Below are 24,998 nucleotides of genomic sequence, written 5' to 3' on the forward strand. Positions count from 1 at the left end.
TCGGGAATACTTAATCTGCCATCACTCTATACAGGGTGAGTCAAAAAGGGCTTTACAACTTAGGAATGATACAAAAATTTACTGAGATAATTTACAGAATCGATGGATGTGTCATTTAGTACTAAAAAAACTCAAGTTTGATTCATGCATTGCATCAGTGCCCCATCCCACCACCAGGAGTGCCAGTGTAGTACAAAGTTAAAATGGCTACTTTCACTTTTTTGGAGTGTGCTAACTGTGTTTTGGCTTAATGAAACAAACTCTGCAACAACTGTTTGCCATAAATTTCGCACTGAATACGTTAAAGAACCTCCAAGTAGACGTACAATTTGCTCTTGGCACAAGAGCTTCGTTGAGCTGTCTTGCACAAGTTACACTAGATTTGCTCCAAAGAGTGTGGCAAGAAATTGATTACCACTGGGATGTCTGCCACATCACAAATGGTAGTCATGTCAAACCAAAATGACACTTGACACTTTTATTTGCTACAAAATGATACATCTACTGATTCTGTAAGTTATCTCAATAAATTTCTACATCATTCCAAACCTGCTAAGGCCTTTTTGACTCACCCCCTATGTTTAAATGTGTACTCTTAACCAAAGCAAATCTGAGCAATCTCCACACAAATCTGACAGTCACAACTATAACACATGGAACAGGAACATTCTCCACGTATAAAAAATAAAAAGAGCACAAACTCAGAAGCATGTAAGCTATATGGGTGTTAAGCTCTACAATACATCGAAGACTTAAAGGATGATATATATTTTAAATTAGAACTCAGAAAATTTTTAGTTGATATATGTTGCCACCCAGTTAATGAACATTTTGAAGATCAAGAAAATTATTTTATAAAATAATCTCTAGTATATGTGCCGCAGTTGTGTGATAACTCCTGTGAGAAGTTCTATCTTTGTATGTTTCAGTTTATATTATACTCTTTTACTATCTATGTCACTGTTTATTCTAAATGTAGTTATTACTGATCCTGGAGGACCTCCTCACTATGGATCAATTGGAATGAAAGTAAATCTAATCTAATCAAAACAAATTATTATACACCATTCTTATGCAAAGAAATTGTAAAGCTACTGGTATATGTTGTAGGCACTTTCATTTTATACATTCCATATTTTTAATTTCTATGTACGACAAGTCCCTCATCATTTGTACAATGAGATAGATGATAAATAAATACAAGTGTATTGTAAATTTACATTTTTCATAATAAGTTTTTTATTACCTCTTAAACAAAGATATATTTAAGATGTTTCTGACTCATTCCTCATCCATGATGACAATTGCACTTAGGATCTTTGGAAGTGACGTTAGAATAATTTTTCATTGCTATGTATATGTATTTTTGTTTTATAACATGTTGTACGCCCTTGAGTATATCCTCACTTTTGATCTATGGAATGAAAAGTATATCTGTCTAACAGTATATTTTTGGACTGATCACTGCTGAGTTGGGTGAAAATTGTCCTGCAGTGCTGTGTCTGTTTGCACCTACATTTCTGTCAGCAAATCTGGGCATTTGCCTCAGCTATCAATCTGCCAGTGTCCTTTTCAGACTGGCAATAGTACTGTTCACATCAGTCTCAATACAATTTATGGCCGCTCTTAAGCAATCCACAAATTCAGTTGTCTCTGGGATCAGTGCACTGGTCTCAGAACCCTCAGAATCTTAGTTTTCTCATTCCAATAAGTTCTTGTTCTGACTGTTGACTGACTGATTAGTCTTATCACTATGTACTATGTGTGTAACATTAAGAGGCTATATGCATTAATGGTTTGGAAAAATAGTCATAATTCAGTGGCCATTGCCCTCCTGTCAGTATGTGGTTTAGACAGCACCATATAGTGTGAATAAATTGTAGTTGTACAGGGAATGTAAGAATTTGTGAACATACCTGAGGCATCCTGGGTATCTGGAGCATGTCTTGCGACATTGGCCAAGAAGCTGACAAGTGACCACAAGGTGTCTCTGTTTGCCACAGGCAGGAGCTGAATTAAGTGCTGCAGAGCTTCATACTGCAGCCGTCTGTTTCGTATCCCTGTAGTTGTAGATAGGATTAATATAAAGAGTAGATACCAAACTGTTATGCTTATGTATATACACTGAATTGTTTGGTGTTGTGCTTCAATGTGAATTATTTCTACAAAAAGCCTTGCCAAACTGCTTTGACAATTTCATCATACCACCAAATGTATTTACAATTATGAAAAGGATGAAGATTGAGTGCTGCTCACTTTAGATGACATGCTGACTTGCAGACAGACACTATGAAGACACTGTTACACACTGAGCTTTCAGCCAAAGCCTTCTTCAGAAAACAAAGGGAAACACACTCACACAAACACACACACACACACACACACACACACACACACACACACACACACATACACATAAGCAGGCACACCTCTTGCACACATGACCACTATCTTTGGCTGATCTGACCAGACTGCCAGTCAGTATGGCCAGAGACAGCAGTCATGTGTGCATGAGGTGTGCCTGCTTGTGTGTTTTCCTTTCTTTTCCGAAGGCTTTGGCCAAAAGATCAGGGTATAACAGTCTTTTTATTGTGTCTATCTGCACCACAATGTGTCATCTTTATGGTGAGTAGAAATCTGTCATTTTTATAATTGTTGATATTCCAACCTGGACTTTCTATTATTCAATAAATGCATTTGTATTGTTTGTTCCATATTTTAAACTATTGGTGTAAAGAGTGAACCTGTGTTTCCTCTATGCCTTCAATGAGCCCAGAATTCACTGCTCTCTTTTGAAGATATATTGTGACAGATTTAAGCGGGGGCGCTGGAGGGAGCACTGGAAGGGAAGTACACCCGCACACATTGAATACCCATGGGAGGAGATTAGTCTGGATATTGTAAACTCCACCTCCCTCATGTAATTTTGAAAAAGAGGAGGAAAGTTGCTACTCACTATATAGAGGAGATGCTGAGTCGCTATAGGCACAACAAAAAGATTCACACAATTATAGCTTTCAGTCATTAAGGCCTTTGTCAGCAGTAGACACATACACACACACGCGCGTGCGCACACACACACACACACACACACACACACACACACTCATGCAAACGCAATCTGCACACACGTCTGCAGTCTCAGAGAGCTGAAACCACACTACGAGCAGCAGCACCAGTGCATGATGGGAGTGGCATGACAACCAACAAGCTGTCTGTCCGCATGAAGGGCCACTGACAAACTGTGGCCAAAAAACAAGTTGACCACCCTGTTGCTGAACACACTGCCAAACATGATATCCCTCATCCCAATGACTGCTTCACAGCCTGTGCCATATAGATCCTTCCCAGCTTTTCTGAACTGCGCAGGTTGGAACTTTCCCTGCAATACATCCTACGTTCCTGTAACCCTCCTGCCCTCAACCTTCGTTAGTCACTGTCCTCATCCATCCAGACCCCCCCCCCCCCCTGTTCCCATTCCAGCACTACACAGCCATCATTTCACCAACACACCCAGTCTTTTAATTTCTTTTTATTTCTCTCCTTTCAGCTACTTACCCCATCCCCCCTCCGCACCTTCTCTACTACCCTCTGTCTAAACTGAAACACTTCACTGTCTGCCTCACCCATCATACTACCCCTCCCCCTCCCCACCCGAGCCTCCTCCTTATCCCCACCCAGTTGCCACTCCCATCATGCACTGGTGCTGCTGCTCGCAGTGTTGTTTCAGCTCTGTGAGACTGCAGACGTGTGTGCAAGTTGCATTTGCATGAGTGTGTGTGTGTGTGTGTGTGTGTGTGTGTGTGTGTGTGTGTCTGTCTGTCTGTCTACTGCTGACAAAGGCCTTAATGGCCAAAAACTATAATTGTGTGAATCTTTTTGTTGTGCCTATCGCGACTCAGCATCTCCGCTATATGGTGAGTAGCAACTTTACTTCTCTGGTATTGTTACATTCCATCCTGGATTTTCCATTGTTTGAAAAAGAGGAGGATTACATTAACGGGACCTTATGTTTAAATGTCTATAAGGCAGTAATCAAAGTTCAAATTGCCTTATGAAGTGATAGATGCATATCACAGTATGTATTCTACAGCATAATTGTAGGTCTTTACAAATGACTGAAATTAAAAATAGAAAGAATGAGCACTAATGCTGTTGGCTACTGTTGTGCTCAAGTTTTATCTGAGTCTCAAGGATGGCAGTTGGTGATGCGGGTACCTTGTTTGCAAGAAAAATTATGACTTTTACCAACTGAGGACCAGTAAGGTAAGGCATCAAGAAAGAGGACACAGATAGTAAGTGATTTACTGAAAACAGCATGAAATGAAACATGCTAAAGAAAAATATCCATAGTTGATACAGCTATAGAAACTCAGGGGCCACTGCCATGCGATGCAATTATACTTACGCTGTGTCTGAACGAAGGCTGGATACAGGTCCCTGCAAAGCAACGGTTCTGGCAGATCCCTGAAATACTCCTTCAACAGAGTGGCCACATCATGTGGACAGTGATCCCGACCAAGGGTAATGTCCTTCCCACTGTCGAAGTCTTCTCGCAACTGTGAATAAAGTTGTTAATATGATACAAAATAAGGAGCAGATGATTTAATAAATTTTGTATGTAGTAACTGATTGTGATAAACATTGCTAACTGACATGGAAAGTATTGAAGAGCAGTTCTAGAGGAAATAAGACAGGAGTAATGAATGGAAGTCAAGAGTTTAAGACTGGGATTGAATCAATCCAAATCTGCACCATGCTGGATCATCACACACCTAGACCCAACTCCTCCTGAGAATATGTGCCTGGTGCACTGACAACTCTGCTATGTCATTTGATTTGAAGAAGTTCAGGGATGAACGGTGAGAGGGAGGGGGGAAGAGGGAGGGGGTGAGCTGAGACAGATTGTTTTCCAAACCATTCAATGCTTGCTAGGTATTAGAATGCTTTGTGTCTTTTTCTGCATAAAAACAGGCATTGCATTACTGTTATTGCCTGAAAATAAATACAGATATTTTATTACTGAACAGAGATATGAATATCATAAATATTAAATGTTGTAATAACGAATGGATTACATGTAGGGAAATAATTCAAAACTGCAGCCATTGAATGCAACAGGGAGACAGTCAATGTGATTGGAATAAATTTCAGCCTGAAATAGTGTTTCCAATGAGGGCAATGCAATGAAATGTGTTGTGTATTTTTGTTCTGTAGCTATAAACTACTACTACAAAGTTGCTAAGTATTCACTCACTCATTGGAACTTCACTCACTTGTTGGGAATGATGGCTTTCCATGGCCTCAGATGTGGCCAGTTTATCAGTGGGGATAGGGTAATGCTCAATAACATTATTTCTTTAACTTCAAATAAATCTGAATTACAATGACTTTGTCAAATGTGATTAAAGCCATTATTTGGTGGAGTGCTAAAATTAGAGAAATAAAATGTAATGTATGAAACAGAACTAGAGAAGCAACTCACTTGTAAGGCTAATGCGTTAACTGAGTAACAAAAACCAGAATTTTACTTCACAAAACTCCTTTGGTCATATGGTAACCCCCGGTACTTGACTATGGGCTTCCATTCTTCCTTGTTACACAGTTCACTATATATTTTTAACTGCCCATTAAAAAACGTTGCATTTTCTAATGATTAAATAACTCTGGTCAGTGTTTCATATTGAGCTACCAGAGTACTCAACAAGCTTTGAAGTGCCCTCTGAACATATCTGCAATTAATGATTTCTTTGACAACAATTAATAAAAAATGTCTCCAAAACATCACTTAATTCACTGACATTCAAACGTTAATGGTTCATGGTTCTTCTACAGAAAGCTATCAGCATCAAAACCTCACAGATATCCTTATATACTTTTATGAATATGTACAATGTATTTTGACAAAGCCAATTGCATTGTATACTAGCTGAATGGCAAATAAATAAACATATAAAAATCATATATCTCCTGTTGCATTAAATAAGATTTAAAAACTAACGAAGTCATTAAAAATAAGAATTGTGTTGGTGTGGTCAATATTTCTAGTAAAATATTGTTATGAACATATAGGCTAAGTTTATTAAGCAATAGATTCAAAACATCTCTACAAGAAGGAATTGTCCCTGCTATTCAAAAAAGTGATACCTCTGTTTGAAAAAGGGTGATAAAAAAATCGAAAAGTATATATAAAACTCAATTTAACTATCTTTACAAAATTTGTTGAAAACTAATGCACAGACTGATTGTCGATCATCTTAACTTCCACAAAACCAGCAACAAAAACCAATTTGAGTTTCATGCTGACTTTGACTTGAACAGGCAGATTGTTTTTAACAATCAGGCTTTGTAAGCCATTAACAAAAAAGAAGTATTTTTTGGAATCTCTAGATAGCCTTCGATTGTGTAAACCATTAAATTCCTTTGTAAAAGGCATAACATTACAGCAACAGAATTCACGAAGTCACCCTGACTCCACATTTTCTGTTGTTCTTTTATTACGTGCAGTTCTATATCTGGCCAGCGTCCGACATCGACATGTGAAAACGCTGAGCGCTTTGTTACTTCCAGTACGTTTGGAAGCTTAACAGTCTTGTTATTTCTCACACGACAAATCCCGTAACTTGGCTTCTAATCCGTTCTGTTGAGTTCCTATTTTAATGGTACAGATGAAAATGTAAAAACGCTGCATTTGTATGGTGCGCTCGATGTTGCGAAAATGATAGTTTTTCTTGTTTCTACGATTCTTACCACTCTGGCTCGTGTTAGGCTACATTTGTAGTATAAAATAACGGACATAGTCTAAATAATGAGTATTTGGTTTTTCATTTTTGTCCTAAAAGTTAAATTATTGTTTTCTTAATTTACCGTAAGCAAACTTTATAAACAATCTTTCATAAAATACGGGTATTTAAGAATTTATATTTGAAATAAAAACAGAAATTTCACGTGCAGTATGTAATTAGTAACAAGAAGAAATGCAGTATTCATAAAAAAAAGATGATGAATATTATAATTACGAGATGTAGGCAATCCCGTTTTGAAGGCAAGAGTTGAACCAGCGATCCATGAAATGCACCGCATTATCCGTCAATTTAGCTGCTGATTCCGCAGCACACCCAGTGTGTAGTTGTATCTGAACTGTAACAAATACAGTCCTCCGTAAACTTCAAAGCCCGTTTTTTTGATTTTTGTAAATTTATGAAAAACATCAAGAACAACCTATTTCTCGGCACTCTTCAACCGTGTTATACACATGTGTTTCACTACGGAGCAGGAAGCAGTCTGAGCGATTTTCATACTGTGTATCAACAGTGCGACAATCAGAGAACAACAGTACAGAGACTGTGACTGTACACGATTTTTGAAATAAAAACTACATTGCTTAGGCGTGATTGAGAAAAGCGTTGACAGCTGTTAATACCTTAGAATATCTTAAAGTTTGATTTAACGTAACTTACTAACAAGATATCTGAGCCGTGTGCGGCTCGCGTTGATGCCGTTCATGGCTTGGCAACTTGTAATAGCGATAGTGGCGTCTCGTTTTCCTAGTGTGCTCACCGGCGCCACTACGTTTGCTCGCCTTGTCTGTCCGTGAGTGACAACAGCAGCGCTTATCGATAGAGCATACTGTAGTACCATATTTGGAGCGGTCTCTAGTATTTCCGGGTCTTTGTGTGTCGAGGGAGTTGAGTTGGGACGGAGCAGCAGCGAAGGGCCGGACACTCAGTACTCGCCCGACCGCTGGCGATACACATGCTCTGTCCGACGGAAGGATGCAGTCGCGAGAGGATAGCGTACTTTCCCGGCAGTGCATCTTTCCTCGTCGTGTGAATCCTGTCCGACACGGTGTGTATTTCGACAGCCTCTTGAATTGTACTGTGCATATGTTTTTGGGAGGTCTACCTTGTTTCCTTCGGCCTTGGGTCTGTTTCTGAAGATGTGTTGTTGTCTGTCTCTTCGCTCTTGCCTAAAAATATTCCATCGTTGTACCGGTGATGGGACGTTAGGCGGATTGGTTAGTCGGTCGGTCGGCACTTAAGCTACCCCTGGTGTGAGTTGCCATCCTGCTATGTGAGTACAACTCTTGGCTGTCTGTCTCACCGCTTACACAGCTGTAATCCTCCCCCCCCCCCCCCCCCCCCCCCCCATCAGGTCGATCCAGGGAGCACTGTCTGTGGATCACTCCGTCTTAATTGGACATGTCGTCATAGTTGTTTAAAATTTACCCTAATGATTTAGCATGTTATTGTCTTCGCCACTTGTAATTCCAGCCTTCAGCCGTTAATTGTTTGTAACACTGCTTGGGGCCTTCTGCCGACAAATTATTTTCAATTTTCTCTTAATAAGGCCTGCAGCTGTCACCATAGCCTGTCACAGTTCGTTAAGATTGGTTAAAAGGGTTTTAGTATTTTAACATGCAACTGCCTTCCCTCCTTGTAATTCAGGCTTTCAGCCATTGAGTATTCCGAAAATAGCTTGTGGCTTTCAGTCCCCAATAATTTCGAATCCTTTCTTAATCAGGCCTTTGTCTGTTAATCGTTTGTAACATTACTTGTGGCCTTCAGCCGACAAATAATGTTCAATTCTGTTTTAGTGAGGCCTTCAGCTGTCACTATAGTTTGTTACAAGTTATTAAGATTATTAGAAAGGGTTTTAGTATTTTTAATGTGTAATTGTCCACTTTAGTTGTAATTCAGGCCTTCAGCCGTTGTGTATTCTGAAATTGCTTGTGGCCTTCAGCCCACGAATAATTTTCAACCTTCTTAATCAGGCCTTCAGCCATCGATTGTGTGTAACATTGTTTATGGCCTTCAGCCGACCAATAATTTGGAATTTTTTCTTAATAAGGCCTCCAGCAATTACTATAGCTTGTTACCACTTTGATTGTTAATAGGAAAATATCTTAGCATTTGTTAATGTGTAACTACTTTCCTCACTTGTAATTCAGGCCTTGCTGCTGGCCTTCAGCCGTTAATTGTTTGTAACATTGCTTGTGGATTTCAGCTGACAAATAGTTTCAATTCTGTCTTGATAAGGCCTTCAGCTATCACTATAATTTGTTACAGTTATTCAGATTGTTAAAAGGATTTTTGGTATTTTTAACGTGTGATTGTTCACCTTATTGGTAATTCAGGCCTTCAGACATTGTGTATTTTTGAAATTGTTTCTGGCCTTCAGCTGATGAATAATTTTGAACCTTCTTAAGGGGATACGGAATCACCTATCCCCGCAATGTTAATATATGCCTACTATAGGGAACATTTTCTCACAAACTACTGGAGACAGAGAGGTAAAAATTTTACTGTATGTGCATTCATATGTTACAACAATACTGAAACAACAGTTTATTGTCAAAGTATTTTCTTACAGAGATATTGTACATTTATTTTTAAGTAAATTTTTTCCATCGCTTTTTACTAGACTATCACCCCTAAGTCTTTTGTAAATCAAGTAATTAAAAAATCGTTGTTTCAGTATGTAATAGGGACCTATGTCACTACGTCATAAAAATTTCAGACTTCTAGGTTGACCAGTACCTGAGATAATGTTCCTAGATGAAGTAAAAAGTAAACTTACGGGAAACGGAGAAAGAAGATTAAAACATTCCTGATCCGTAGCTAATACCCCCTTCACAGTCTTCATAATCATCTTCAAGTCTTCTTTTGGCACCCCTCTGCACCTGTCTTGCTTTTTTCACTAATGTCTTGATTATATTATCAGCATGCCTTAGTCTGTGCTGATCGAAAAAGAACATAGCACGTACCGTACGGGAACCAACACACATACCCAACTTTTGAAGGACCTGGCATTTAGTTATATTTCCAAGATTGAAGGTTGCCACAGCATCATACACACCAAAATGTAGTGTATTAATTCCGACAAACACTGTTTTTGGGAGACGATGCCATATCACACTATTCAAGCACTCGTTGGGGTTCTGCGTTTTTCCGTGAAGACATTTCATCAGAAGACTTCTGTCAGCCAGATCTCTGAAAATGGGCTTTATTTCTGCCATGATGGCTGATGGTAGACTGTGGTGGTGAATGTATTTCTCTCCTGTTGTTAGTCCCCTATTGTATTTACACCAGGTGTTTTCACCTTTGGGGCACAAACCATGTTGTGGATGCTCATCCGTGGATGCGGTGTGGAAATATAAAGCCCATATAGCTCTCCTCATTTCTTCAAGATTGCCTGTATTTTGCCTGATTGCAAGGCCATAGCAGTTCTGAATGTGGTCTATTATGGAATCAGTCAATCTTCCTCTGCCATCCAAGGTTTTCCCATCATCTAGTTTTTTCCCTTTCATAACTGATTTTAACCTTCTCAGCCTGGCACCCATTCTCTTCTGCACATGTCCTATACATTCAAGTTTGCTTATATTTACACTGTTCCCATATGGTTTGCTTTCCAAAACTTCTTTGAATGCTTTAGAGTCACCATCTCCCAGATATTTGACATAGCAAACATTATACCACTGTGAAGAGCGATGAAAAATTTTCTTCACCCCAGCAACCTCCATGCCACCACTACTACCATAATAATTAGCAATACAGTCATCACTGTGTTCATTTTTCAGCCTGCCTGTGCACCTACAGTATTTAGACATTATTGCAACATCAATAACCTTGCCAGTATCAACACTAGTTGCTGTTACAACACCATTGTTGGAGGTGTGGCCCCTTTTCTGCCACGTGCCATCAAACGCCACTGTGAGGTCACGACTGCCGTCATTTTCTTCCACTGCTTCTTCCACAGCAACCTGCATTGACTTCTGTGCTACATCTTCAACTGCAGATCCTAGTACATAATTGTAAGCTTCAAACTTTGAAGGTGCACTTGGAAGATTTAGAACACCACATAGCATATCACCAGCTGCTTTGCCCTTACCAATTGCTCGCAATCCATAAACTAACCTAATATTTACACTATAAAGTTCAGTTTTCTTGTATCCATTATTTACAGTTACTGAAACCGAACTTGGAAACTTACAGCTGTATTTACAAACACTGCATATTAAATTAAACTGGGCAGCCAGGCCAACATGGGATTCTACTTTCAGAGAAACGTTTCCATGACATTTTTTGCAGCACAAACTGTTTTCAAGAGCTTCACACAATATATTCGTATCAATGAGTTCAAAAACTTCATTCCCTCTATCAAGTAAATTATATTTCTCTTCCAAATCTCTTAGTTTTTTATGAGAAGCACTGTTTTCATTTGGTGTAAGTTCGTTCGGCAAATCAGTAATAAGTGGATTCACATTTTCCAACAGTGATGATGATGAACTGCTTTGCTTTGCTAATGAATCATTATTTCTTTTCTTTTGCCAGTTCACACGCTTTTTAAATACTTTTGCTTTAGCTCTAGGCATTTTCACTGCGAAAAATGAAGCACTAAATACGAAATAACTCAACAACAACTACTTTCTTATATCACACTGTTTACAAAACAGTCCCGCCACAAAGTCAAAGAGTAACTTGAGGAAACCAGAGAGAAACATTTTCGGGCAACTAGTGTATAAATAGTCGCTGGAAACCGGGATATTTGAATTCATGTCACTTTAAAGGTACTGCCAAAAAGTTCACGGTCAGCCACGAGAGACGTGTATAACTAAAGCGCAATACCCGATCTCACAAATATATAAAAATAAAATAGTTATAATTGTAGTAGAGCTATGTATGATACGTCATTTTAAAGAGGAAACATCGCAGAATATAATACGCCAATAAAAAAAAATTCGATTTTTTAACCCAAAATCCGATTCCGTATCCCCTAGCAGGCCTTCAGCTGTTGATTGTGTGTAACATTGCTTGTGGCCTTCAGCTGACAATAACTTGCAATTCTTCTAATAAGGCTTTCAGTTGCCAGTGTAGTAAAATCTTTTAAAAATGATTGTTTAGGTTTCGGTTTTTAAAAATGGAGTGTATTGTTTTCTGTGCAACCAATGGTAACTGATTAGGCCCCACCCACACGTTTCCTGTTTTCCCTAAGTCCCACGTTTCAATATCTAATATATAAGTAGGATATACTTTTAAGAGCCTAACAGCACCAGTATCCTTGTGCTAAGGCTTCTGACCAACCATCGCGTTTGTGTTTGTTTACATCAGGTTTATTCTTATGATCGGAATGCAGACAGCTATTTGGAATACGTGAAGACAGTAAAAGTGTATTTCAAATGTGAAAAACTTGTGTGACACCTTCGAAAGAAAAACGTCGCAAGCCAGTGACTTCTATATAAACAGTTACTGCAACTGAAGTTCAATCCAACAAAAAATGCATTGACGGAGCATTTCTTTGATAAGTCGATATGTGATCTTTGGTCAACTGGTGCGACAGTAGAAGAAACTGATGCCGTCTGTCATATTTTGTTGACAATACCACAAGAATATGTTAATGTTGTGAGAGCAATCGAGATATTGCCTGCAGAGAGTTTGGAACTAAACTTTGTGAGAAATAGGCTCATAGATCACGAAAATAAACGCAAACAATAAGAAGAAAGTTGCAGTAGACTCAGGACAGAATACAGCGTTCAGTCCATACAGAAATGGTTTCAGTTATGGGATAACTCAATAGAAAAACAAATTCGTGAATGCAGACAGGCGAAAGTGATAGGCAAGCTTCAGGCAGAGAAAACCAGTTTAGTTTTAAATGTTATAACTATGGCAGCTTTGGACAAAAAAGAACTGACTGTAATAAGAGAAAAAAAAGGGCTCTGTAAACCTAGTAAGTTGTGATTCTCGAGAAGCTTCTGTGAGTTCAGATGCATATTGTTTTTGTACAAGATGGATCAAAAACTGAAAGGAATTTTTTAATTTCTCAGGCTTTATATATCAAATTTTCAATTTTTTAAAAATTGTTGGTACACATATTCCTGGCGTTTGTATTCGTTTTGTGTTGTTCTATTTGATTTATTGTTGACAGTTGGAAAGGTTATACGTGTTGGCGCGCCTTGGCGAATTTTTACTTTCAAAAAAGGTGTTTGAAAAATGGGATAAATTGCAGCATGGCATTAGAAATGTTGACTGTGGCTTTTGGTGGTTCTACTATGAGTAAGACAAAAGTATTTAAATGGTATATATCAGTGGCATAGCGTGGTTGTAGAGGTTGGGGAGACTCTATAGTTATTATAGGGAGACAAAATAGTACAATAACCAATAATGTAACCAAATGAAACAAAATGCATCAAATAAAACAACAACAATAACATCTACTACTACTGCTACTACTACTACTACGACCACTACCACTATCACCGCCAATAATAATAATAATAACTAATTTGTTTGAAGAAACGATTACAAATTTGCAGTACTCAAGCAGAAAGAAGAAGCACTTGTATTTTCTTATACACAAGTGCAATACAGCTGTCTGGCTGTCTTTTCTTTCCATGAATAAGTCTATAACTCGGTCTACAAAGATCTGATCACTGGATAGCTCTCCAAGTAGTGTCTTTTCTATTGCTAACTTGCTCAAACACGACAGCTGGGTGTTGGACATTGAAGTCCTTAAATAATTGTTCACTCATTTAAGAGTACTCATGCTTTGTTCACTGCTTGCTGTAGTTGCGGGCAGGGTCAAAACCAAACGCAGGAACTTCGTTGTTTCTTCATAAACAGAGTCTAAATCATTGTTGACAATGTACTTTAAGAGGATTCCTCGAGATATGTGTTCTTTTTCATCAGTGTATATGTTACACAGTTCATTTTCAAGCTGTTCTTGTTTAAAAAAAGGGTTCTGTTCTAATAACTGAAGCAGTGTCCACTTTGGAAATTCTTATTGATAATTTGGGAAACACTTTTCGTTCAAAAGTTCAACAAACTGAATTTGGGGAAAGTCTTTAAATTTTCTTTCCATCTGAACAATTTGCAAATCCAGTATCTCGTAAGTTACTCTTCAGATTTTCCCGGCGAGATCTTGATATGTGGAATAATCGGGTCTACTGCCGGATGTTTGTGTCGCTCTGGCACAATATTTCGACCACGTAACTCGTTGCCTTCTTCAGGTGCTACCTGACACTGTCGTATTGGATGATCTTGTCCAGTATTTATGCTCAGAGGGCGCTGGGTGCTCTCTCTGCCGTCCGCGCTCGCCTGGCGCTGCCTGTAATGTGTTGTATCTTCCCGGTGCTCTCTCGGACGTCCGCGCCCGACTTGGTCACGATCTGCGGCAGCTGTCTGAGGCCTGTCCTGTGTGGGGCGTTCCGTTCGCGGTCCGCACCCGCCTGGTGCTGCTCCTGAGGGTTTGGCCCTTCCCTGGTGCTCCCACGGACGTCCGCGCCCGGCTCGTCTGCCATCTGTGGTCGTGGCAGTTGCCTGGTGCCCGTCTCGCGTCGGGCGCTCCGTTCGCGGTCCGCGTCCGCTTCGCGCTGTTTGTAAGATGTCTCTTCCCTCGTGCTCCCTCGGACGTCGGCGCCCGACTTGGTCTCCATCTGTGGCAGCTCTCTGAGGCCTGTCGTTTGTCGGGCGTTCCGTTCGCGGTCCGCGCCCGCCTGGCGCTGCTCATGAGGTGTTGGCACTTCCCTGGCGCTTTGACGGTCGTCCGCGCTCGGCTCGTCCATCATCTGCGGTCGAGGCGGCTGTCAGAGACCCGTCCTGCGTCCAGGGTTGCGTTCGAGGGCCGCGCCCGCCTGGCGCTGCTCCTGCTGCGTTGTTACTACTTCTTGAAGAGTTTCTTGGTTCCTTTCGTTGGGCCCTGATAAGCTCCAGAGCCGGACTCCACGCCGAGCTGAGCTGGTAACCGCTGTCTCGGTTTATTAGGTTGTCTGTGACCTTGATCTCTATGGCCTCCTTTATGACACTGTCCCAAAATCTTGGAGTCTGTGTCACAATTTTGGTGTCGTTGTAGTCCATCAAGTGACCGAGCTCCAGACGGTGCTTCGCTATGGCAGATTTGGTTGCCCGTACGAGTCTGGCGTGCCTCTGGTGTTCTTTGCACCTGACGTCCACCGTGCTGGTTGTCTGGCCAATTTATGATTTTGCACACTGGCACGGTATGTTGTAAATGCCTGGTTTACTTAGCCCCAGGTCATCCTTCACACTCCCTAGCATTGTTCAAATTTTGGAGGTTGGACAGAAGATATCTTTATATCGTATTTTGAGAGAATTCTGCTGATTTTTGCAGAAATAGGTCCAGCATATGGCAGGTATGCCACCTTCTTCGCCTCCTCTGGCTCCTCTTCTGTACCCTGTAGTTGGCTGCTAGCACGAAGTGCCCTTTGGATGTATGTGGAGGAGTATCCATTTCTGCTGAACACCAGCTGTAGATATTCTATCTCTGTGGCCAGACTTTCTGTATCCGACAGAGCCTGAGCCCTGTGAACTAATGTTTTCAAGACTCCATTCTTCTGTGCTGGGTGGTGGCAGCTACTGGCTTGAAGGTATAAGTCAGTGTGGGTGGGCTTACGATACACACTGTGCCCCAAAGTGCCATCTGCCTTTCTCTTGACCAGGACATCCAAGAATGGCAGCTGTCCATACTTCTCTAGCTCCATAGTAAATTTTAGATGTTCCAAAAAGTCGTCTAGCTTCTCCCTGCCATGGGGCCAAATGACAAAAGTGTCATCGACATACCTAAGAAAGCACTTGGGTTGGTAAGTGGCTGATGCAAGTGCCTCCTCTTCGTACCTTGCCATGAAAAGGTTGGCTACCACTGGTGATAAAGGGATGCCCATTGCCAGTCCTTCCGTTTGCTCATGAAATTGACCCCCGTAAAGAAAATATGTCGAGGTCAGTACATGCTTGAACAGGTCGAGCAGTGCGCCATCGAACTTCTCTCCAATGATATTGAGTGAATCGGTGAGTGGCACTCGTGTGAAGAGCAACACCACGTCGAAACTGACCATGATGTCAGAGTCCACGGTGTGTAGCGGCCTTAGCCATTGTAGGAAGTCCTCCGAGTTTCGAATGTGGTGTGCAAATTTGCCCACGTATGGTGCCAATATCTTCTTCAGGTATTGTGCAGTGAGAAATGTTGCTGCGCCAATGTTACTGACAATGGGTCGAAGAGGGACCCCCTCCTTGTGGACCTTGGGGAGTCCATAGAGTCTGGGTGGTACAGGTGCTTTGGGATGAAGCTTCTTGATGACCTGTTCAGGTAGACCTGTCTCCTTCAGCAACTTCCGGGTCTTCTTGTCCACCTTGTCAGTGGGGTCGGCATCTAGTGGTATGTAAGCAGTGTCTTCCAGAAGTTGTTGCACCTTCCTATCATACTCCAACTTGTTTAAGATGACCACGGAGTTACCCTTATCAGATGGCAGAACTACAATGCTGTCATCCTCCTTGGGAAATATGTTGAACATTATAACCTGCATAATCGAAAGGATACAAAGTCCTAATCAAAAAGGCTAGGAAGTTCTCATTGTTATGTACGCAACTGATATGTTGACAAACACATTTTTTAAATCATGAGTCTTTAAAACTAAGAAATATTATAACTTTGTCCCAAAGTCTTCATCACAATACCACCATCACTTCTATTTGAATCTGTTTCCGAACAACCTGAATGTAAATTTACGATGATAGTTTCAAGGCTTGTATCCATCATCACTTCCCTATCAAATTATTCTTTCTAAAGTTTTTCAGCATGCCACACAGACTCTGTCCATGCTACAGGCGGGATGTTGTCTATTGTCTCCTGCACAATCGATTCAGTGAATGTTATGTTGAATAGAATGAGATTTTCACTCTGCAGCGGAGTGTGCGCTGATATGAAACGTCCTGACAGATTAAACTGTGTGCCGTGCCGAGACTCGAACTCGGGACCTTTGCCTTTCGCGGGCAAGTGCTTTACCATCTGAGCTGCCCAGGCACGACTCACGCCCCGTCCTCACAGCCTCACTTCTGCCAGTACCTCGTCTCCTACCTTCCAAATTTTACAGAAGCTCTCAGGAGAGGTTGTATAACTTGCTGTTATGAATCATGAAAAATTGAATGTGCCTTGGATGGAAATTTAGATGAAGCGATTTATATAAAGATAAGAGTAGAATTTAATGTAGAACTAGAAACTGTAGGTAAGCTAAACAAACCAATTATGGTTCAAAGCAGGCACCAAGTTCTTGAAATTTAATGTTTGGCAGCTTTTGTTAAAGATTCAGGCTTTGTTCAAAGTATCACTGATGCGCATCTATATACCTACAGGAACTTAACTACTAATGTTTATGTTTTCCTGTATGTAGATGACATTATCGTTTTAGATAATGATAAGATGAAACTTGAAGAATTCAAATTAGTATTAAGAAGTAAATTTAAACTGAAAGCTTTTGGTGATTTTGAACCATTCTTGAGAATTAAGATAGATAAGAGGGGAATGGAATAATTCTGTGTCAGAAAAAATATTTGGAAAATCTGTTGAAGACATTGGGTATGAATGGATGCAAACCGATCAACACATCCATGAAACTGAATCACATAGAAGTAGAGGATGATAGGAGATTACATAAAAAGCATCACACAGAGAAATAATGGGACGTTTACTGTTTGTAACTCAAAGAACACAGCCTGATTTTAGTTATGCCATCAATTACTTTAGTCATCTAAAGGAACCAGAATGTAAAGATTTAGAGTACTGTGTTACAAGGTATGAGTGCATTATAAAATTGAAGAGAACAATGAAACTATAGCAACTGACGCTGATACTGATTGGGCCAATAGTTCAGAGAGAAAATCGTCATCAGATTATGCGATCAAGGCTTTGGTAACACTATAAGTTGATGAACTAAAAACAGAGTGCTGTAGCTTTGCCTTCTACAGAAGCAAAATTTGTCCCACTTGCAACTGTGTTGCAGAATATTTGTGGTTTCGGAAGGTATTTCAAGACCTAAAAATTTTAAAACATGAAAAATTATAATTTATGAAGACAACTAGTCTTGTGCTGCATCTCTTTGTAAATGGGAATATGAAAGACTAAAACTCATAGATTTTAAGTAGGAACCTACGTTTGACAAGGAAAACAGATGCCAAGTATAATGCTACAGAAAATCAGTTAGCTGACATTTTTACAAAATCCTTATGTAGACAAATATTTGAAAAATTGTCACAAGGGTTGGGGATATGTAAGGTTGTAGACTAGCATTATACAGAATGAAGGCAGAGTGAAGGATCAGCGACTCCATATTATGCTCCTTATGATCTCCTTGATATATTAATCTTTGGCTATGAAGGGTCTTTGATTTTCCCTTTCTTTCTTGTACAGTTGCTTGTAAATATATTATTGTTATGCATGTCATATTCCGTTTTCTTTATTTTCTATACTGAATAAATCAGTTCAACTTAAATATTTACTGCTTTCAGCCACACTCTGCAAACAGTTTTCTCAACACTGCTGGCTTGTGCCTTCACTTGCATGTAAAGGACTGAAAGCAGACTGTAATACTGAATGGTTCAACTGAGTGGGGGACCTTAAGTTGCAATGTAACAAAGGCTTCATTTTAGGTCCACTACTATTTGTTAATTTCATTAACAACCTTCCTCTTTGTTCTGTTACAAGGAGAAAATTTATTTTTTTGCAGCTGATACTACAATTTTTATTTATAAAATTTCAGATAAGGATCTTGAACAAACTGAAGTTTTAAGTTGATTTTCTTCATATGGTCTCTCAGTCAATGCAGATAAAACCCATTATAAGAGACTCCACATGACCATACATCACAAAAAAAGACATAAAGTGTAGAGATCAACCTATACAAAAAGTTCATGATAAATACATCCTGAGTACATATATAGGTTGCAAATGTGATTGATCAACTGACATTCTTCATCTTTTTAAAAGGCTTAGCTCAGCAATATTTGCACTATGAATTATTGCTTCAGTGGCTGAAATAGATACCATTAAGGCTTCCTACTTTGGCTTTTGTCATTCATTATGTCATACCAATGTGCTACTACGCTATGGGGGAACCAATCTCTCATAAAAAAATTCACTGCAAAAAATAAAGCCACCAGAATAATGAGTAGTGTCTGTCATAGACACTCTAGTAGGTAAGTGTTTTTGTTGGCCTTTGTCTGTAACAACTTTTCTTTACACAAAGACAACAGCAAATATCATGAGTACAGCACAAGGACCACAAGCAGTCTGCACATTGGAGTGAAAAGTCTAATACACTATATCACCACATATCAAATGTCTTCACAAACAACTTCCAAAATTCAAACAAATCTTGAAGGAGTACCTAATAAAGGAATATTTTTATACAGTAGATGAATTTATGAGAGAAAATGAATACCACCACTGACATTACAATTATTTGATAAATACTTCTAAGTAATTTTATTTTAGGACTAGTATATATAAATAAACATTTGGTTTTTGGTATTTATGAATTTATTTACTGTAATAGTTGGCTTAGTCTTAATTCCTGTATGTATTACTGTTCCTTCCACAGTGTAACATAATTTTCTGTTGATTAGATTTATGTTCTTTATTTACAAGTGTCTGTTATTGTATTTATGTAAGTTATTGCTGAGCTGCGCATAATTTGTCACATTCCATATTCTTCAGACTCACTCACTGCCTAGATCTATATAAAACAAAATAAATAGATAGATGAGTTTCTGTGCATGAAATTACATGGTTTTCAAGTGAATAGGAAGTAGCAGTGGAATCATCATATTCATACCCCCCCCCCAAAATAAAAGACCTGCTACAATTCCCCTGTAACCAAAAAAATGTTTCTTTTAGAACTGAGTCATTATAAAGTTGAAGAATTTTTAATTGAGATAAAGAGAAAGGGGTGACTGTAAAACGTTTATTATTGTGGTGGTAGGATTAGGATGTGATACACCAGTGAATAGGAACAAAATTCATACTTTATTGTAATGTTGGAATGATGTTGCTATATATATATTTTGTAATGGTACTGAGGTTTGTAATGCTTCAGATAACATAGGTGTCTACCATAATAAAATTCTTTTCATATACTGTAAATCATTCCATTTAATTTGGAGTAACTTCTCTGAAATTTGCCCATTCATGTATTTATAGACACAGCGTACATAAAAGCTTGGAACAGTAGAGATTCACCGCTGAATTAAATGGACTGAGAAGGTAGGTGAGTTTTTGGAAATACTGTGTTATTTACGTGTGATCTAAAAGAATGATTGACTATGATGCTCTATTTGAGTACAAATACCGATATGTAGATGTGCGTGATCGTTACAGCATGCAGAACGAATGTGTAACATCTGTTATATTTAATAATATTATTACTAACAGATTTACACTCTTGATTGTTCACCATTCACCTTCAAACTTAATTTTGACATCCATAAACACTTACCGCCTCCCCCCCTCTGACTGTTTGTCACTCCAGTACTTTTATTACCAATTATCAAATATCCTGCAGGTGCACATAAATGGAATATTTTAGGAGTGAGTCAAGAAAAAGAGAGGAAGGATAGAGTTGAATATTACATCAACACTGAGATACCGTAATTAGAAATGTAGCATTAGTAAAGACGAAACACTGATGAAACAAATAATTGACCATGGTCTTTGTTGGGATATTAACCGCATACTTGTAATCATTAAGCAAATATAAATTACTGGAAATACAATGCGCACTGCTTTCAAATGTTAGTATAGAGTACAGCGCCAATCACACTAATATTTTGCCCATCAGATAAGACTGATGCACAGCATAGCAACACAAGCAAAGGCGGTCATGTCAGTCATTCTACGACTGTCCATGTTCACGTGACATGAGACACATTGTTCTTGGGAAGCAACCTACTTCTGCAGCCAAGGTTGCTAATTCATGCCTGCGTAGCGGCATTCGACATGCAGGTCGCCAGTTTGAGTTCGTACGCTGGATGACACTTTCATAATCAGTATTTTGATTGCTAGGGGAGATGTGTGATGTACAGTTTCTGATAACCAGACTTTGCAGCAATGTCCTAGAGTAAACTGTAAACATTTCTGTAGTGTGTTATGGAGTGAGGGCACATTACACCAGATTCCAGTGTTAAGCTTGGTAACCCTCTTGGTGCTACTCGAGAGAAGTGAGTGAGCTATGTGAAAACATGAAGTTTCATACTCTCTCTTCTCTCAGAGTCAGACATCAAAAACAAATTTTATTTATTTATTTATTGTTGTTACAACTGACTCAGCATCTTGAGTTGATGAGTGGTGTTAACAGATTTTTTACAATTTTTAGAAAACAATAGGAGTCTGCCTATGTGTGTCTGCAGCAATTTTTTTAACAGTGGGCATATTGCCAGTTCTGATTTATCTGATACGTTGAGCGACATGCCCCAAAAACTGTATATGACAATGAAAACATAAAACTTATGTCTCAAAAGGTCGGTAGTTATCTACCCCATTTTAAGGTAGATTACATTAGTAAAAAATGGAAGGGATATTTTGGTAGTGTATTTATATTAGTATATTTTAATAGTATATTTTAGTAGTATTAAGTTATTAATATGGATGTATATGCCACCTTTCCGATTCAGTGAGCACTCTCAGATTACATCCTCATGTGACACTGTGATGAAATCCAGGATATCCAATGAGTTTTGGAGTAAAGCTAAAAAATTTTCACAAAAAAAAATTATTCCAATTCCCGTAACATTAGGCAGAAGCTGAAAATTAAAAATTGGAAATAGTAAAACATCAGCATGATTGATAAAAATGTCACATTAATTCTTCTCAGCGTGGAGATACAGAGAATAAACTTAAAAGAAGTAGCTTATTGAACTTTGATAACATGTACAAAGTTTTGTTTGGTTATAAAACTTCACATCCCTTCATATTTATTTTTATGGCATTAGTTTCACACTTTCAATTTTTGTTGTAAGTGACATAAATGAAGTTAAACAAAATGAATGACTGTTTTGCAAGGTAAATTTTTTTGGTTGGTTATGTAAAGTAAAGCCCAGTGTCAATTATTGCACTGTGAATGTGGGAAACCTCCAAAAACCACCCTCAAATTGTCCAGCAAAATCGACATTTAGCAGCATAGGACCGAGCAAGGTAATGCTTGTCTCTCCAGTGACTGCATGAGATGCTGTGTTGCACCCAAAGACTTTGAGAAGGTTCCAGTCCTTGAGAGAACATCTTTTCGACCTTGAAATTTCACACTCTTTTCCCTCTCTTCTATCACAGAAAATTATATTTTCTTTTTTCGACTGTAGATCTAGACACCTACAGTACAGTATGACTGTGTTCTTATGAGTGTACTACAATAGCTCTTTCATGTAAAACTGAATGATGAAGCAGCAAACCACCAGGGGTTTTCTTTGTCCAGTGACAAATGGTAAACTATGGCTGTGCTTCCATTGTGTAGCAAGGAGAGGACATCCTTCTGACAATTTGGGAGCAGTGATGGATCGTGGGCCTACATTCTGTGGAGGCCAGGAAACATATTGGAAAATTCCCTTTCTACTACCACTTCTACTTTTAATAATAATAATAATAATAATGACATAATAATCTTGTTAGGCGACTTTAACGCACAATTAGGTAAAAAGAAAAAATACAGGAAAATCACCGGAATCCATACAGCTCACAAGAGTACTAACAAGTATGGGGAAAGATTGATAAGCTTTTGCGAAAATTTCAGCCTCGTAATTATGTCAACACAATTCAAAAAACCCAACAAGAAACTGTATACTTGGAAGTCGCCCAAAACAATGTTGGGTGAATTCCAGATAGACCATGTGGCCATCTCCAAGAGTAACACAGCAGAAATTCTGAATGTGAAAACGAGAAGAGGATTTTTTGACTCAGACCACCATCTTCTACAGATAAAGACCAGATTACAACCCAATAGAAAAAAAGCCAAAACTAAACAAAGTGCTGAGACCAGACCCCGAATACATAAAACTCAACATGGAAAACATCTTACAGGAAATTAGTCAGACAAACACCACAAACTAGACAGAACTTGTGGACGTCCTCAAATCCACGATGAAATTGGGTCAACCCCCGAGAAGGAGAAAACACAGTTGGTGGAATATAATATGTGACCAAGCAATAGAAGAAAGGACCAATGCCTGGAAAAACTTCAATGGTCACAAAACATCAGAAAAATGGCAACAATTTCTAGTAATCCGAAAACAAACCCCGAAAACTATTCGGAGAGAAAAAAGAAATTATGACAAACGGCGACTAGATGAGATAGAACAAGACTTTAAGAAGAACAACACCAGGAATTTTTATAAGACGTTTAAAGAACATATTGCAGGATACCAGCCACCCAATCTTTGCTTCAAGAAACCGGATGGTTCACTAGAAACTAACACGAAGGATAACTGCCAAATCCTCGCAGACTATTTCAACAAACTTCTCAACTGCGAAAGACCTACAGAGGATATTCACTACAAGACGTCTACACCAAATCCTGACGCTAAACCGCCAACCATCAACGAAATAGTAGAAATTATCAAGACACTGAAAAACAATAGAGCCCCAGGAGAAGATGGAATTATTGCAGAACTATGGAAACTAAATGATGAAAGATTAACAGGAAAAATTCACAAAATCATATTAAACATTTGGGAAACAGAACAGATCCCTTCTGAATGGAAATGCACACTCATCCATCCACTCCACAAAAAAGGGGACAAAACTGAACCAAATAATTACAGGGGTATCTCACTCGTACCGGTCACATATAAAATCCTATCAAAAGTTCTCATGAATAGATTAGAAGAACAAGCTGACCCACAAATAGGAGAATACCAGGCTGGTTTTCGCAAGGGACGATCATGCATAGAGCAGATCCGGTATCTGAAAATGATTCTCCAGATGAGAAACACCTGAAACACAGTGGTTACTTTTGTAGATTTTAAAAAGGCCTACGATTCAATAGACAGAGTAGCGCTCTGCAAGACGCTGGAAGAATTCAGCATTGACAGAAAGACAAGAGCAATCATTCGGGAAACATTAACTGACACAGTCTCCAAGGTTAAATTTATGGGGGATATCTCGGAACCATTTGAAATCCAAACTGGAGTGCGACAGGGTGACGGACTTTCACCATTACTCCTTAATATCATTCTTGAAAAAATTATCAAGACATGGGAAAAAGAAGTCAAAGGAATCCAAATTGGCATTAGAAAAGATAATAAATTCAATTTGAAGTGTTTAGCTTTTGCGGATGACCTTGCAATCCTCACAAATAATAGAAAAAAAGCCACTAACACCATAGAGAAGTTACACGAAATTGCACAAAGAACTGGCTTGCAAATCTCATATGAGAAAACCCAGTACATAGAAAGAGTGCCACAAGACAAATTGCCTATTGTGACAACCCATGGGAAAATCGTACAAGTACCACATTTTAAGTACCTGGGAGAAATCATCCAGCCATCAGGGATCAGCCTAAAGGCCAATGAGGAAAGAATAAAAAAACTACAGAAAGCATATTAACTCATGTGGAACTATTATAACAAAAAGTCCATATCCATTAACGCAAAATTGAGGCACTACAACACTGTCGTACTTCCGGAGGCACTGTATGCATCTGAAACAACACAAATAGGTGGGAAAACTAAAATCAAAGAAATAGAGAAACAAGAAAGGAAAGTTCTCAGGAAAATTTTTGGCCCGATACAAGAGCAAGGAATCTGGATGAAGAGACCAATATCAGAATTATACAAATACACGGACAAGATTACAGATACAATAAGGAAAAGAAGAATGCAGTTCTATGGACATATCCACAGGATGAAAGAAAACAGAATTTCAAAGCGAATTCTTAAAGTCATCAACTCAGGCAGGGGGAAAACAAAATGGATAAAAGAAGTTGAAGACGACCTCAGACAAGCACACATAAAAGTAAACGATGCAGAAAATAGAACTGAATTCAGGAACATCATCATAAAACATAAATTTGACACCACAACACATAAGAGACCAGGATGCAAATGGACAGCGGAGCGAAAGAAACAACACAGTGAACACATGAAGAAAATTTGGGCTCAGAGAAGTCATAAACAATCATCATAAAGGAATTCAAGTTCAAACGCTCTCTTAAATGGGAATAATCGAAAATAATA

General features: G+C 39.0%; 1 protein-coding gene across 1 annotated transcript in view; it reads right to left on the reverse strand.

Moving 5' to 3' along the window:
- The window catches only part of LOC124606271 (rho GTPase-activating protein 6), a 1,145,472-nt gene that overhangs the window by 78,932 nt on the left and 1,041,542 nt on the right, over positions 1 to 24,998 (reverse strand). The window contains exons 8-9 of the mRNA XM_047138251.1: positions 4,409 to 4,559; positions 1,917 to 2,060 (exon numbers count right to left, since the gene is read on the reverse strand). Of these exons, the coding sequence (XP_046994207.1) occupies positions 1,917 to 2,060; positions 4,409 to 4,559 (295 nt within the window). The remainder of the gene's footprint in view (positions 1 to 1,916; positions 2,061 to 4,408; positions 4,560 to 24,998) is intronic.

The sequence above is a fragment of the Schistocerca americana genome, chromosome 3, assembly GCF_021461395.2.
Source record: "Schistocerca americana isolate TAMUIC-IGC-003095 chromosome 3, iqSchAmer2.1, whole genome shotgun sequence".
NCBI lineage: Eukaryota > Metazoa > Arthropoda > Insecta > Orthoptera > Acrididae > Schistocerca > Schistocerca americana.